The sequence below is a fragment of the Talpa europaea genome (genome assembly GCF_964194135.1).
Source record: "Talpa europaea genome assembly, chromosome: 6".
In the NCBI taxonomy this organism is placed as follows: domain Eukaryota; kingdom Metazoa; phylum Chordata; class Mammalia; order Eulipotyphla; family Talpidae; genus Talpa; species Talpa europaea.
Genome location: NC_140072.1, coordinates 3798875 through 3815638, shown reverse-complemented (window position 1 = coordinate 3815638; position 16764 = coordinate 3798875). Strand labels below are relative to the sequence as shown.

The window sequence follows — 16764 nt, the reverse complement described above, 5'->3', positions numbered from 1 at the left end:
ACCCCGCGGCCACTCGGCGCCCGCCCCGGTCCCGACCTTGGCGCTCCTGCGCCACCTTTTCCTTCTCGCCGCCGTCCGCTCCGTGGACTCCGGGCCGGCCTTTGCAGGGCGCCGCGGGCGGGGCGGGGCGGGGCGGGGCGGGCGCAGTGCGCATGCGCAAGATGGCGGCGGCGGCGGCGGCGCCCTGAGCTCCGCGGCGCCCGCGCTCGCCTCCCGCTCTCGCTGCGCGGGGCCCCGGGGCTCGCGCGCGCGGCCGGCCCGGCAGGGGCGCGCGGGGGGCGGCGGGCGGCGGGCTCGGTGTCGGCGCGGGCAGCATGAGTCAGCCGCCGGCGCGCAAGCTGGCCAGCCTGCTGGTGGACCGCGAGGAGACCGTGCGCCGCCGCTGCCGGGACCCCATCAACGTGGAGGGCCTGCTGGTGAGCGCGGGCCGGGGGCGGGGGGCGGGGGGCCCGGGGGGCGGGCGGGGGCGCGCGGGGGGCCCCGGGGAGCGGGCGGGGCGGGCGCCGTCCCCCACTCGCGCCGGCCCCGCGGGCCCCCCGCGCTCTCCGCGCGCCCCGCGCGCCCCGGGCTCCCCTCGGCCGCCTGCGGCTGGGCGCGCCCCCCGCGGCCATGCCAGCCCCGCGGCCTCCCGCGGACACCCCACCCGCCCGCGGACACCCCACCCGCGCCCCGCCCGCGGACGCCCCACCCGCGCCCCGCCCGCGGACACCCCACCCGCCCGCGGACGCCCCGGCGCGGTCGCTCCGTCTCGGGCGGCGGCAGGTTGGCGCCCCGCGGTCTCCCCCGGGGCCTCGCGGGGTCCCCGGCTTTCCATTACCCCCCGTTTTTGCAACTCGGGGTTCCTCGCCGCTGCTGGAGACGGCGTCGAAGCCGGTGCCCAGTCCCCGCGGGGAACTCAGGGCGCAGGAATAGCCGCGAGCGGCGCCCCGGGTGACCCCGAGCGGCGCCCCGGGTGACCCCGCGGGCGCGGCCAAGGGAGCTCCGCGTGGTGCGGCCCGAGGAGGCCGAGACCTCGGGGGACCCGGCGGGTCCGCGGGAGAGAAGCCGCGTCGCCCGTCCAGGTTCCGGCTCGAAATGACGTCCTGAGCCCGCAGGTTGTGTCCTAAGCCCGGCCCCGCTGTAAGAACACCCCCCCCACTCCATGCGCCCCCGCCCGCTGGGCGCGCTCTGCCCCCTTCACGGGGACCTGGGGGGCGCCCCCAAGTGTTCAGCGCCCCCCCCCCCAGTTCCCTGCCAGCGCGGGGTCTCCCCCAGGCCGCGGGCGCCCGCAGCCCCTCCGCCCCTTCCCCACCGCGGTTTGGACCCCGATGGTCACTCGCTCCGGGAAACTGGCCGCTGAATCTTGCTTTGATTTTCCTGGCCTCTCCTCGAGCTGCTCCTCCTCTGGCCGTTCCCTGCATGTTGGTGCGTCGACCCTCTGCTCCCACATTCCTCACACGGGGTGTCCTTGACCTCTCCAGACAGGGCTGCCGTCCACACTGACGGGCCTGCGCTAGAGGATATGAGAACCAGCAATGCTGTGTTTGTTACCAGAAGAGACACCCCCTTAAACACGACCCCTCTGGGGGTTTCTTGCCTGTCGTCATAACCCCCCAAGCTATAAGTTCAAATCCGTTTTCCAGCCCCGGACTGGCCATCGCTACTTAGATGTCAGCTCCTACCATATTGAATTATCTCCTCTGCCCGGCAGCAACAACCCTGCCGTCTGCCCGGGTCGTAGCCTGGGCTCCTCTTGCCTTCACCCTTTTCCAAACCCACTCCTGCTCCTCCCAGCCTGATCACCTCGGTCCTCACCAGTGCTGGCCACTGGGAACCGTCATCCGTTTTTCTGATCCGTTTTTCCTGCATCTGGTCTTGCCCCAGCCTTTCTGTTTTCTCCACGTACTAACTGACCGTCGTGGCCATCTTCGAGGCTTCTGAGCACTCCTTGAGCCTAAGGCTTTATCATGGTTCCCTCGTGCCCTCGGGGTAGGGTAGAAACTTCAAGGTATAATCAGGCCCCTGGTTTTGCCTCTCCTGAACTGCTTCCAGTTGCAAAATTTTCTGTATTCTTTTGTATCCCTAAATATCCATATTCCCTTTCCCCAAAAACTTTTTTTTTTTAAAACACACTTTTCCTAGTTAACCTCCTTCATGTCTTGATCTATATAGATCAGTTGTCAGAGGCCTCCGTCCCCTCAAGACTGGTCGGGCGTTCCTTTTGTGAGCCCCCTCCCTTGCTTCCCTGACCCTGCTGTGCAGAGGTGACCCAAGTCGGCGAGTAGCTAGAGAAACTCTCCCGGGCTTGAGCTTCAGGCGGAAATTGTCCAGGTGACGAAAGCTGTAGCCGAAAACAAATCAAGGCTGTACCTCCTTCAGTGGTGCGAGGCTCTGCGCTCCCCCAGGGGGGTCCGTTCCAGGCCTTTGCGCCTTGTCACCATCTCCATGTCACTCTCCATTCTAGCTTAACAAATACTGACCAAGTGCTCAAGATATGCCAGGCGCGGTTCGACTTCAGAACCAAAAACAGCAGCGGCCTCCTCTGTTTGCGGTCAGTGTCCAGACGGTCTCACTTCCCTTCAGGGGAGCTGCCGTGGAGTGGCGAGGCGCCGTGTCCAGAGCGAGGTCGGCATCTCCCCACATCTAGGAGTGTGTAGCCCCTGAGCCCCGTCTTAAGCCAGAAACCACTTTGACTCTAAAGGGGAGGAACGTGTCACTGCCGTGAGCACTTCGGGAATCTCTGGAATTGCAGGCTGGGGACCGTGGACTCTGGTGTCTCCAGAGCATGACAGTGTCGTGTCTTCATAGTTTGCGGTCGGGAGATGAGTCAGGCTGTTGGGCTGTGTTTTCCCGCAGGCTGATTTCAGTCACTGGACAGCGGTGCCTGCTGTGTCTGGCCTTGCCCTGGCGGGAGCCCCTCCAAGCCCCGGTCTGCGTCGCAGTCGTTCTGACATCACGGTCTCTACAGTAGTGTGACCCCGGCTCCTGTAGTACCCCAGCAGATGGGGTAGAAATTCAGATACAGCAACTTAAGCCCTCTAGCTCTCCATGACTTGGGCTTGAGCACATTCCGAACTCCTGCTGCAGGGACTCTGGCCTCGCGCAGTGTTAGCAGAAGGGGTGAAAGTGAAAATAGCCTTGCCAGTTGCTTGGCTCCTCTGCCCTTGATGCTGATGGGCCTGCCCTTCAGCCTCCGCTGTTGGCGCCCTGTTTGCAGGTGGTTGTGGCTAGAGCTATGCGAGCGAGCCTCGCCAGGCACACCCAGGCCTCCCCCCGCCCCCACCAGCCTCCAGGACTGGCTCCCCACACCCCGCACCGCTTTGTTGTGCTTTGCAGATAGTACACTTTTTTGCAAGTCTGTCAGCACCACTTTCCGAAGCTCAGCTGATGGTTGGCATATTTTAGAGAATATTTTAAAATTGAGGTGTGTCCACTGGGTTTTTTAAAGACATGCTTACAGCACACTTAACAGACTCCAGCACAGTGTGAACGTCGCCTCTGTGCTCTCGAAGCCAGGCGGCGCCTTGCTTGTCGCGTGCGCGCGTCATCGCGGTGGTCTGGAGCCAGACCCCGAGTGTCTCTGAGCCGGGCCTGAGGTGGGAAAAGAAGATTGTTACCCAGTAAAGTGCCGGCCATGTGACTTGTTGTTTATACATCACTAAGTTAAATATCTTCTTTTTTCTAGCCATCAAAAATAAGGATTAATTTAGAAGATAACGTGCAGTATGTTTCCATGAGAAGTAAGTTGATTAATGAGTAGGTCCCAGAATTTGCTTCATGGGATTTCAAATATTTGTCTTAAATGCACGTGAATTGATAGAATCTGCAACCTGGGTGTCTGCTTTAGCAGTGTACAGAAACATTTAAAACCACCCTCTTCAGCGATCCCTTATTTTCAATGTTATCTAAAAGAAACAAAGATGCATGCAAAAATTTATCTGTGGGAGATTCACTGAAGACTTGTGCAAAAGAGTAAAACTGGAGACAATCTGATTTTCCAGTATGGCATCTGCCTAACAGATACTCCATATGTAATTAAATACCATTCATTAAGAGTAATGTTGAAATACATTTAACAAGTCAGGGTGTTTCCAATATTGAGTTAAAAATAGCAGGTCTCTAAAATAATGGCATGTTCCAGCACGTTCCTGTTTTTGTTTTAAGAAGCTACACATGTTGATTTGTGTATGTGTGGCGGAAGGGGGGGCAGAGAGTGTTTGTGGGAAATCAAAATCCTCTTCCTAGGGGCATGGGTGAGGGAATTGAGACTTTTCCCCCTTCGTTTATATACCTGTTAATGCCGGGGAGTGGATGTTTTAAAACATACCTTTCCCTCAAGCTGTATCATCATTGTCCTAAAGAAAGCTAGTTTGAGCTCTTCCAAAAGCTTCCTGAGCAGAGTTGCACTGTGACACGTGTAGAGATGTTTCAGACGTTAAAAGGAAAGCCAGGTCTTTGCCTTTGATTATTTCTAAATAATCTCTTAACTTGAAGACCAAATGAGAAAATTAATTTTAAAAGATGACTTCCAGTTCTGCTCGTGCATGGCGGCACGAATGCAGACTGAGCACCCAGCCTGGTAAGCTGCACTACGTCTGAGAATTCACAAGCTCTGTGGAAACGGGCTGCCTATGTCACATAATGCTGTATTTAAACCTAAGACCTTTTGTTTTTAAACCTGGGACAGGCTAATTTTTATCCAATTTGAGAAATGTATTTCACAAAAATCAGCTGTGATTTGGTCTCATTGTAGGATTTTAGTGTCTTTTGACTAAACAAGAAGCAGTAAATGTTTTCATGGGTTGAGAAGAAATACCTAACGTTTTATGATTGTTCTGTTTCCCAGATGCTCTAAAAGTGAGGAGACCTCGCTTTGATGTATCGCTGGTTTACTTAACACGAAAGTTTATGGATCTGGTCAGATCTGCTCCTGGGGGGATCCTCGACTTAAACAAGGTGGCGACGAAGCTGGGCGTGCGCAAGCGCAGGGTGTACGACATCACCAACGTCCTGGACGGGATCGACCTGGTGGAGAAGAAGTCCAAGAACCACATCAGATGGATGTGAGTGGGTGTCGGGCTTGTCGTGACTGTGCTTTTCCTCTTCGTTAGTGGCAGCGCCATGCTTGGAACGAGCTAGATGCCACCAGTGCCTTGACGGTAAAAAACAAAGACGTGACTTGCTATTAGAAAAGGATTTATAAAAATTTTTTGTGTTTTCCCGAAAGATAATCACCCCTTGGGACTGAGTGGGAGCCATAGACGCTGTCATTCTGACATTGTGGACAGTTAAATGGAATAATTATCAGTATTAAAATGTTTCGTTTTTAAAGATTCTAAGGAGGGTATATTTGATTATATAGATTATATAGATGTTCTTAAAGGAGTTCCCTCTGTTCCAATTGGGTATCGTTAGCAGGGGTTGAGGCGTCAGTTAAGGTTGTCAGACAGTGGGTCTGTGCACGGCAGGGCAGTGTGGCTGTCGTTGGGGAGACTTCGTGGCCTGACTCGTGTTGTGCTGTGATCCGGTGGCTACTGATGCTGACCTTTTGCTTTTTCTTTGAAAGAGGGTCTGATCTGAACAACTTTGATGCAGTACCTCAGCAGAAGAAGCTGCAGCAAGAACTTTCCGACTTATCTGCCATGGAAGATGCTCTGGATGAGTTAATTAAGGATTGTGCTCAGCAGTTGTTTGAGTTAACAGATGACAAAGAAAACGAAAGATATCCTTTAACTGTACCTTTTTTATAAATGTCTCTTATCAAAGCAGGCTGCTTGGGTCCGCATGGGCTCAGGATGTGAGCGGGGAAGTCCCTGGATGAGTGAACTTGGCGAGTATGATAAAAAACTGCTGCTGATTGACTTACTCTTTTAGATTCTACTTTTTATAGATTTCTTTCCACCCTGCATTTTAGGGGATTCTCACCAAAATCATAGGTGCTCTCCCACAATGAGCCGGAAAGGGAGTGCGGGGGATTTAGGTGCCTTCTTGGGTCGTGCTGGGTCAGGGATTCAGACCTGAGTAATGCTTTTCTCTGGGAAATGTGACCATGCAGTACAATTTAAAGGAATTCTTTATGTGGATTATAAATTTTGGAGCACACTTTATGAAATCGTAAGAAGTGTTTGTGATACAATGCATGTGAAATAACTGTTTTCCTGACTTGACTATGTGTGTGATAAGAGATAAGTTACTTGGCCATGAAGTGTCCTTGACAGAGCCTCACGCTAGCATACGTGACGTATCAGGACATCCACAGCATCCAGGCGTTCCACGAGCAGATCGTCCTTGCAGTGAAAGCTCCAGAAGAAACCAGACTGGACGTCCCCGCTCCCAGAGAGGTAGGTGTCTGCATTCACGTGAGTTCAAGAGGGAGGGGCCGCTGCCCGGCTCTGCTTCCTGCAGGTGCCACCACTCTATAGCTGGTGGACACCGTCCGCCCAGCGCTTCACACTTGGTGGCGGTCACGGCCACTCCCGCACAGAGGAGGAACCGGCACAGAGTATTCACTTTCTCCCTGTTACCACAGTCCGTGCCGGTGGTCAGGGGCAGCTCGCTCTTCTTCTAGTCCCTCACATCTTGAGTTCCTGGTGATGTTTCTGTGTTGCGTGGATGCCGGAAGGGCCCGTGCAGTCAGCCAGCACAGCTCCTTCTCATGGCTCCGAAGGTCTCTGGAGAGCCGAGCGTTCAGATGACAGTGGATTTTAGATTCCTTTGTCATCAAAACACTGATATTTGACTCTGATGTACCGATTCCTCTAGGGGCTGACTCCTTGAGTAGAGGAAGCTGAGCCTGAGTTACCCACGTGTGCACGTATTTCGGAAACCATAGCTGAGCAGGCAAATAGCTGTTTTTGAACTGCGTGAATTGGCCAGTGGCTGACTGTGACTAAAGCTAGGAATGGTTTTCTCCACTCCATGGTAGAGGGAAGCTGTCTGGATTTAAGTTTTTCAGAAATATCACCCGAGGCTTTTGCAGCTGTAGTAAGCGCAGACAGTGCAGGGCCGGCGGCTCACTCCCTGGTCTCGTGTCCAGGACTCCATCACGGTGCACATTCGGAGCACCAAGGGGCCCATTGACGTGTACCTGTGCGAGGTGGAGCCTGGCCAGGCGAGTGGGAAGACAGCGGCCAGCGCGGGGACCTCTGCGTCCAGGAGCAGGTGTCCGGGACCCCCGGATAAAGGTAAACATGCCGGTTTTGTGATCAGGAACACTTAAGATGTTAATGACTTAAAACATAAGCGCATGTTTTTTTTTTTTTTTTATAGAGGCATGCTTTATTTATTTGTTTTGCTGGTTTTGTTTTGTTTGTTTTTGTTTATACATGCACTGGGTACAGGCAGAAGCGCGGGAGGGTGAGAGAATTCACCAGAGCCAGAGCGGGGAGCAGAGCAGGCAGAAGGACCGAAGTACACTGCTGAGGGGAGCAGCGGGCGGCAGGAGAGGTCTGCGCGCCATGTGGGACCCTCCTCAGGTGGCAGGGGAGCAGCCGGGGATCGAACTGGCGCCGCAGAGGCCGTGCGCAGCTTCGCAACCCAGCGCTCAACCGATGCGCCACCGGGGAGGCCCGCATGTTTTCTTTATAAGCGTGTAAGACCTGATAGGTATTTTTAATTTTCCTAGCTATAAAAACTTGAGTTAAACATGTTTATGGTAATTTTTACTGTCGTGTAGAATATTCTCACAAGTCCATGTTAAATTCCGTAGAGGTCAGCGGGAGCTGAGAACTGCCGTGGGTCCCGCAGTGGCCCCAGTGGTGCTGCTGTCGGGACGAGGGGTTCCCCGACGGCGCCTGGGATCGTGGGTGCGTTCCGGTTTATGCTTGTGGTGACTTATGAAAACACTAGCTTCGTGCCATTAAAATAACGTGGTCCTTAGCCAAGGATTTGTAATTTTTTTTAAGCACTTGAATTGTTACCCATCTGCCTTTCACACCTCCACTTAGGAGACTCTTCTGGTATTTTTCAGAGGAAGACCCTCCACAGCAAAGTGAAGAACTGCTTGAAGTGAGCGACTGAAAGCCTTTGAGAGTTGGGAAGTTGAGTTTTAGAAAGTCCCATGCGGGTGTGTTGCGCCTCAGATCTAAGCCTCGGTGCAGCCCGTCACCCGTGGAGTTCTCGCGTTCTCAGTTAGTGGCCGCGTTACGGCCTGTAGTGACATGGGTGGCTCGCCGCTAGATTCCCAGTAGTTACGGTTTCCGCATTAAAAAGCGAACTTTTTGTGACTTCACTGCTTGTTGTCAGTGAGATGCTCGCCTGCTGAAGGACTGCACCCTGAGAGCATCGTCGACGGTGCAGGCCTCAGTGGACGGGCTTCGTGGCTGCTGCCCCGTCCTCCGAGGATCACCCGGAGCTGTCACAGTAGAAGTTGCCTTACACGCTTCACGCCTGCTGCGTGTGCCGTGCATGCGGCAGGTGTGCATGAGCCTCGTGCGAGGTCTGTATCCGTGTGACATCCATGTTCCTCACGCGGTTTGTCTGAGTGAACCTTCGCCCTGTACAGCCAAGATGATGTATATAGGGAGAGTGACAGACAAATCCTCTAATTTCTGTGGTGTCTGTGACTTACTAGAATCTTCTGCGTAGGGTTAGAGCAGCGTTTCTCCCCGACTCCTCCATGTCGCGTGTCCTGGATGTGCTGCGCATTCGTGTCTGGGTTGGTTGCGGTGTCTCAGGCCCCTCTGCTGACCCGCACTCCCGCCCCTGTGCTTACGCGTCCGACCAGGCAGGCCCTGCCCGGGACCGAGAGGCAGATGCAGACACGCCGCCACCTCGCAGCTTCGTGCCTCGCAGGACACGAACTCTGTTGTGGTGAAAGCGATCTTAACGTTTATGCAGCAGATTTGGATGCAGCCCCCCTCTTCTGTCAGAGGGGTCACCAGTGACGCGTTTATTGTCTCCTGCCCTCTCCGGCTCTAGTCCCATGTTTCCGAGTTCCCAGCTATTTCTACCTCATTTTGTGAGTCATTTACCACTCTGTGCCTCAGTTTACTCAGTAGTTTACCATTAGACTGTGAGCTCCTTGAGGGAATTTGTCTTAATCATTGTTATGCCCAGCGCCTTGCACCACGCCTGGCACAATAAAAAGTGCTTAATAAATGTTTGAACAAATCCGCTCGTGCGTGCGTGAGTTGCAGTTCGACTGGCTGAAGTCCTCGGCCGGCCGGCTGTGCAGGGTTCGCGTCCGCATCACATCCTCGTTGCCAGCGCCTCGTGCTTTCCAAGAAAGATTTCAAGCAACTTGAAGTTAAGACTGTGTATAAAAAGATTTAAAATGGGAGTCAAGCCATAATTTGGGAAACATTTCTTATTCGAATACTGCTGAGCCTGGTGCTCTTCCTGGTCTCGCCCCCCAGAACCCCGGCCTCCCCGCCCGTGCCCCTCTTCTGTGGGAACGGGGCGCTGGTGACATGCTCTCTGCATGGGCAGCGCCCAGGGCAGGGGGGCACAAGCACGTGCCACGGGGCGCGCGCAGGGCTGGGCGGCCTGGGGCCTCGTCCTCCGTGGACAGCTGAGCTGTGGGCAGGAGGTTTGCAGGTGACTTTCTAAGAGCAGGAGGAGCCCGTCGTGCGGGGGGGAGCAGGAGAGGCCTGTGGACACCTGCAGTTAAGGGGAAATGGAGGGGGTAGTGGGGGCCGGGAGGCGATGAAGGGAGGTGGGGTCCTAAAATTCAGCAAAGGACGCGCTGCCTGCGGTGACGGTTCTGAGGTGACGGGCCACGCCCAGCCCGGAGGGCGAGAGGAGGTCTTGCGGCGCTTCACAGAAGTCCATGTTCCCACCCTAACCACCCGCCTCGGGGTCCCCGCAAACGCTGAGGGCCGCGTGGCCAGAGGCAATTCCCAGCCGCCTGAACGCGTTGCCGGCCCAGACTCCCACGCAGGCTCATGCCCTAGACCCCGCGAGCCAACCTGGCGCCGCCTTGGCACTTACCTTGCAGCCCTCAGCCTGCCCAGACGGTCTCGCTGCGCCCCTCCTGGCCGTCACTTTCCCACGGTTCTGAACACGGGCAGGCGGCCTCGGGTCCGCTGGCCCTGCCGTCCATGCTCTCGGGGACGGCCCTCCCGAGGCGGGCGAGGGCTGAGGAAGGCGGAGAAAAGAGCTGGAGGGAGGCGTTTCAGAGCCGTGCCGGCCTCCCCTCGGGGCTTGGGCTGGGGGGACGCTCCGTCTCTGCTGCCTCCCGTCACCTGCCCAGTGGGGGGGGGGGGGGGGTTCTCTGAGGGTGTTTGGGAAAGAACTGGCCTCTACGGGCTCTGCTACGTGGCGTTTCTTGACTCTGGAGCCCGTGTTCCCGCTGCGGAAATACGCGATTGACTTGCCCGAGGAGGAGCCCCGTAAGGGCTCGTTTGAGTGGTTCTCAGCAGTGGGCAATTAATTCCGTTCCTCGGGGCAGCATCTGCCGAGATGACCGGATGTGGAGAGGGTCTCACGCTGCTGGCCATGGTGGCGGGGACCGGGTGTCACTGAGCACCGTGCGGCGCGGCGCCCCGCAGCGAATCACCCTCCAAATGTCAGCCGTGTTGATGCTGAGAAACTGGAGTTACGCCAGGTCCAGAGGCAGGGGTGCTCCCCGCCCCTCCGTCCAGTCTAAAGCTGTGATTCCTCTTAGCTTTGCCAGTAGAGAGCGCTGGGTCTCGGGCCCGGACATCTGTGTCTGTCAGCTCACTGGGCTTGGAAGGGGCAGAAGGACGTCGCTGCCGGGGAAAGAGCCGTCACAGACTTTGCAGTCAGCACCTTACTAGTAAGGATCCAATTCAGCTGCAAATCACAGAAAAAACACCCTAAGTATCGGTGACTTTAAAAAAATACCTGTTTACTTTTCACACCTGGAAGTCTCACCTGGGCAGTCCGAGCTGCTGGGCCTGTCGGCCGCATCAGGGACCAAGGGTCCTTCCAGAAGGCTTCAAGCTCAGCTTCTGTCCCCAGAGTCACGTCCAGGTCCAGAGAGCCCTGGAACCCAGCCACGCTGGTCAGCAGGGAGCATGATGGGAGAGGTAGGTGCACTTCCCCTTAGGACACACCCCACAAGCTGCGCACCTCATTTTAATTCACAATGACTGGCTGCAACTGGGCCACTTAGGAAGACCTTTGCGGGGAGGGCAGCGCGTGCAGCCGACGGCCTGGTGTTCTGCTGCTGTTGAGGAAGGAAAGAACGTGGTCAAGTGGACGTCGCTGGGCCTCACCCAGAGCTGGCTCTCCTGCCCTGTTGGGCACAGGGCGCCTGGACCTCCCAGTGGCAAGTCCAGGGAGGTCACTTGACAGTCCCGGTGAGGGCCGTGCGCCGTCCTCCAGCAGCTCTTTCCTGCAGCAGGTGGCGGGATTTCCTGCCCTGGGGTGATGTTGCTACAAGACGCTGGAACCTCCATCAGCCTGGGTGCCCCGGGAGACTGGGGAATAGGGCCTGGCCGGGGAATAGGGCCCGGCCGTCCGCGGAGCATGTAATGTGTCACATCCCTGGGGTTTCCCTGGAGTTAACTTGTAACCACAGCGTAACAGCCCACCCTAGCAGGCGTGTTTGGGGACAGCTGGCTTTCTCCACCACAGGTCATGAGTGAGAGAAAAGTGCAGCCCAAACAGCCTCACACCGAGCCCGTATCAGCTTTGCTGGCCTCTCCAGACCATGGTCAACACAACCCCGACAGCCATCAGCGAATCCCCCGCCGGCTGCGGGTGGGGGGAGCCCAGCAAGCTTGCGCGACGCGCGCCCCCTAGTGGAGGACTGAGTCGCTCCTCTCTCTTCACTTGCTCTCTCGGCTGGGCAGATGCCTCCAGAGAAGGGCCCGGACCCCGGGCCTGCGGATACAGTGAAGTCACATTAATGCCCACGCAGTAAGCTCTAAATGCAGTGACAGTCACAGCTGTTCACTTAGGACACGGACACGATGCCTGGCTGTGACTCTTCCCCTTCGCAGCGCCCGGTGTGCGGGGAACGGCATTGTGTGGACCCCCCAGGGCAGCCCCTCCATGCATGGCCTCGGGCCCGTGAGCAGTTAGTAGTAAAACCTGCTTCAGTCAGACATAGGGTGCTCTGGCAGCAAGGATGATGGCGTCGAGGCTCAGTGAGCACGGGGCATTACCGCAGAGGTGGGTCCCCCCAGGAGGTGGGTTCCTATAAGGAGCCTGTAGCAGCATAAAGGGGGCCATCATGGGAGCAGAGATTCATCGTCAGGCAGCAGCCACCACCCTGAGGAAAAATGGGGCGGTCCCCACATCTCAGAAGGTGACGCCACACTTGTGCTTAGATGAGGAGACCGGCCCAGCGCCTGGTGCTCAGGCTGGGAGTCTGCCCATGCCAGCCTGGCCTCGGCTCTGCCAGTGTGTGTCTGTGCTGGTGGCTGAACTCTCCGATGAGACTGATAAATGGACCTTGGGCTTGGGGCCGTGGGAGTGGACGGGGAAGGAAGGCCGCCTGGTTCCAGCCGAGCATTTCTCAGTCAGGCTGATAAGTGGACTTAGGGGCCTGGGCGCCCTGTTCCTAGCTGACTGCCTGTGTCCATTTCCTAACCTCCGTTACCAGCACCCAGGCAGCCGGGAGGCAGGCGGGCTGTGTGGCTGGCGCAGTTTGCAGAACACCCAGCACGAGGGCAGAGGACAGAGGGGCAGGCTGGGACCTGACACCGTGAGCACCGGGCATGCACTTCACCCGATGGCCCCATGGAGCGCAGACCCAGCTCTGCCCCCCAACATTGCCACATTGGATACGTCACCCTGTTTTCTCAAGTCACTACCTGAGTCCAAGACGCCTCTACACCAGTTGTTGCCAGGGACACGAGTTGTGTCTTAGAGACTGTGTGTGTCTCCAAATGAAATATTAATTTAGAAATGCTATACATAACTTACTCTTTTATTTGTAGTAAAAAATAGTATTTAGCCCAAAAATAGATGGCTGGATCAAGAAGATGTGGTACATATATACCATGGAATATTACTCAGCATTCAAAAAAGATAAACACATGCAATTTGCAGCAACATGGATGGAGCTGGAAGGGATCATGCTCAGCGAAATAAGCCAGAAAGAAAAAGAAAAATCCCGGATGGTCTCACTCATAGCAGGAATCTAGAAAACCTAAATAAGGGATCAGGAAAAAGACTAATTATAATAATGAAAAAAATCAAAATCAACAAGCAACTATAAACCAGAGACACACTGGGGGGGGCAGGGAGAGTCAAAATAAGGACTAGAGTCAAAATAAGGGGGGGTGCAATTGTATGGGGAATGTAACCAAAATGAAAATTGTGCAAAGATGTGCAAAGATGTAAGAATTATATAAAATAAAATATGCATTGTGCAAAGATGAAAAATGATGTAAGAATTATATAAAATAAAATATTTTTTAAAAAAATAGTATTTCGGACTCCCTCCAAAGGCATAAAGGTAAGTGCTCCATACACTGAGGTTTGCTTTCAGGCTGCTGCAGTCCTCCCGCCTTCAGCATCTTCCTGCTCCCCACACCTCAGGTCGACCTGTGGGCTGTTGTCGCCCCGCATCGCGGGGACGAGGACAAGACCTGGCTGCAGTGACTGGGCTCCCCGGCCCACCCCCCCCACCCCCCCGGCCCCGGTTACCTGCACCCTCCCGTGTCTGTGCTGTGAGGGTGGGGCGTGCTCACTTTCCCCCAGCGCTCCAGTGGGTGGGGGTGACCTGCACAGTCTGGTGAGACAGAACCGGGCAGTGGAGTCACAGAGGCGGCCCCTGCCGCTGCTCACGCTGCCCATGCAGCCCCCCCTCCATGCTGGGAGTGTCCCCACAGGGATCCGGACGCTCATGCTGGCGCCCCTGTGGCCGGGGCTACGTCAGAGTCAGTGGTGAAGCAGGGGCGGTGTAGGCGGGAGGAGGCCCCCACACTGCTGAGGAGGTGCTTTGCATATTTCTCTAGAGTACATTTGGGGTGTCCCCAAGGCTCCTGTCACAAGGGAAAATCAACAAACATGAGCAAAACTGCCGGGGAAATATTTTCAGATTTAGGCAAAGTTGTCTGGGGCTTGTTTTTCTTAGTCTATTGTTACCCACAATCGATTTATTTATAAAGAGAGAAATTCCATTTGAATCCCCAGATGTAAGTTTTTCTCCTCTTTTTGTACTGCTTCCCCCAGGCAGGGGCTGTGTCCTCTTTCCCGTGCACCACAGCCTCTTTCCGCCGCGGGGTGGCTGGAGCCGTCCCTGATGCTATTCTTGACCTTAGTGGGGTTGCCTCGATACTGGGGGTGGGAAGAGGAACATCCTGTGAAGTCACAGACAGCTCAGGTGGTCTTTGCCTTATGCAAAACAGGCCTAAGCTACAGAAAGGAAAAAAAAAACAAAACCCTCAGGTCTAACAGCCACGCCCGCTGAGGTGAGTTGACTTCAAACTTACCACATTTCAACTTCAGGCGTGCAGGAGTTACGTGGTTTGTAAAAGACTGAATGTGAACATCACTGGGAATTACATGACACATTAAGTAATAACTTCATGTCCAAAAGATTAAGTGACAGCAGGGGTCTCGAAAATAGGGAACATTTCAGAGTCTTTTCTGCAGACCAGGCTTGGGTGTAGGCGCGTGAAAGACAAAAGTAAACATGGCACATTCCCTGCCTCTAACTGGAGCCCAAGAGGAGACCCCCAGCGAAGGCCCACACCTGCATCAAGTGCCCACGTGAGGCAGGTGCAATGGTAAATGAGAGAGAAGGCAGGGACATGTACCCAGGGCAGGATGTGGGGGTACCCAAGGTCCCCAGGCAGAGCAAGGGGAAGAACATTCCAGACGAAGAAAGACATGGGTAAAGGCGAAAGCAGTCACATGAGGGACTCTGCAGTAGAAGCAGCAGCTTTCAAGTTCTCCTCTGCAACCTGCAGTGAGGAAAGCATTTTAAAGATTGTCCAGTGCCCACAAATACTTCCCAAAGTGACATCACTGCCCTGCAGCACACTCTGCTCATCATTCCATTCCATTCCATCCCAAAACAAAAACAAGAACCTAATCAGCCACAAGCTGCCCTTTGAAAAACACCCATGAAGGAGCTTCCAGAATCTTCCGATTCCTGTAAGACATGGGTGGTTGTTAACAGGCAGTGGGAGAGTCAGAGTTGTATTTTAGGAAGATGGCTGCAGAGGACTCTAGGGAAAGAGCGTTGTGTTTCAAGTTGAGAAGTTTGGAGTCTGTTCACTTGTTCCTTCATTTTTTCAGCAGACGTGCGGACGTGTGGACGTGCTGGAGGCTCAAAGCTTAACCAGGAGGTGCCACGCTCATGAGGTCATGGGCAACGGAGCTTGACAGCCACCTGGCACCTGGTACAGCCTGTAAGTCTTTACTGAGCCTCTCTGAGTTCAGGGTGATCCCCCACGAAAGTCTTCAGCACGAGAGGGGAACTGGGAAACTGGCTTGAGGTAAGCACTTACAAAACAGCAGTTTTCTCGCTTCTAAGTACAGAGCGAGTATGAAGAGAGAAGTAACTAGGAGCCAGGAAACAAGATGAATTTTTTTTGAAGATTTGTATTTTTTTATTTGTGCATACAAGAACTGGGGTGCAAACCCGAGGGGTGGGGGAATGACAGGATTCACCAGAGACAGAGTGGGGAGCAGAACAGGTGGATCCACTGAAACACACTGCTGAGGGGAGCAGCTGGGAGACAGGAGAGGTCTGCCGCGCCATGTGGGTCAGCTCCCTGGCTGGGGCTCGAACTCATGCAGCAGTGGTTGGTGACAGCTTGATAGCGCTGAGACTTAAACCCCTGCACCACCAGGGAGGCCCAGAAACAAGATGATTTTTATTTTCTGGTTCATTTTTAGAAAATGTGTAGATTATATTGTAATTACTGACGAGGACATTTTACCTTAAAAGCCTTGATTAAGTGTGGAAAAGTGGTTTGCAGTGGCTTTGGAACACAGATGTGGCCTGTTTTAGTTTGTGTTCCTTCTTTGGTTTGAGGTTGGATAAGAACCAACAAGGAAATCACATGCATGGGGTTGTTAGGTGAGGCTCTCCCAGTTCAAAACTTTCATCAGCTCAGCCTAGGGTCTCCTGATCTGGGGCCCTCAAGGTCCCTCAAGGACCCCGGAGGGACTGCGTGCTCACACAGGTGAGAACATCAGGCCACCACATCCGGCCCTCCGTGAGCCGAGCATGTTGTGAAATCTCCAGCTGAAGCCAAGTGAGTTCCAATTCCCATGGAGATAGATGGTGATTCACGAGTTTTATATCCCCCTAAGAAAGTGAGAAACGCTCACACATTTGCTGTGACTTTCCCGATGTACACATGCTGTGGCCCTGCAGCCGTCAGTGTCAGCGAGCCCAGGGAGGTGTCCTTGTCTGCAGGCCAGCTCCGCCGAGCCCACTTTACACACCACACCAAGAGGTGGACGGCTGGAGCCATGGGTGGCTAATTAGCATTCCCTGCTGTGGCTGCCCGTCCCCAGGGCCCAGTCATCTCACTCTGCAGCGAAGCCTCCTGTGGCTGTTCTCGTCATCCTGCCAGGGAGAGGCGGCAGCTAAGCTGTGTGGAGGCTTCTGAACAGCCCCAGGCAGTCGCGGGAGAGCTGGAGCAGGAAGGCTGGCAGGGCAGGGGTGGGGGGGAGGGGGCTGCAGCGATCCTCGGGTGCTGGAGGACCTGGCGCACCTCCCGGTGTGACATCTTCAGCGGACGGCTGTGGACATCTCTGTGGGGCTGGGAGAGAACCACTCGGAGCAGCCTCACCACGTCCCCGGGAGGCTGGTGTTCCCCGTGTGTGGGGATGCCCATCTGTGCAACGACAGCTGGGTTAAGGCGTCGTGCGCCATCTCACCGCGTCGCTCTGCTGAAGATGCAGGGG

The 16764-nt window shown here is 55.3% G+C and overlaps 1 protein-coding gene across 1 annotated transcript; it reads left to right on the top strand.

Moving 5' to 3' along the window:
• Window positions 1–314: 314 nt before the first annotated feature.
• On the top strand, window positions 315–8794 carry E2F6 (E2F transcription factor 6; the record flags this gene model as incomplete). Its single annotated transcript, XM_084236001.1, has 9 exons — window positions 315–416; window positions 3665–3719; window positions 4826–5042; window positions 5546–5702; window positions 6207–6320; window positions 7016–7163; window positions 7949–7986; window positions 8245–8451; window positions 8552–8794. The coding sequence occupies 9 exons, from the start codon at window positions 315–317 to the stop codon at window positions 8792–8794; spliced, it is 1281 nt and encodes a 426-aa protein (XP_084092127.1).
• Window positions 8795–16764: the final 7970 nt, after the last annotated feature.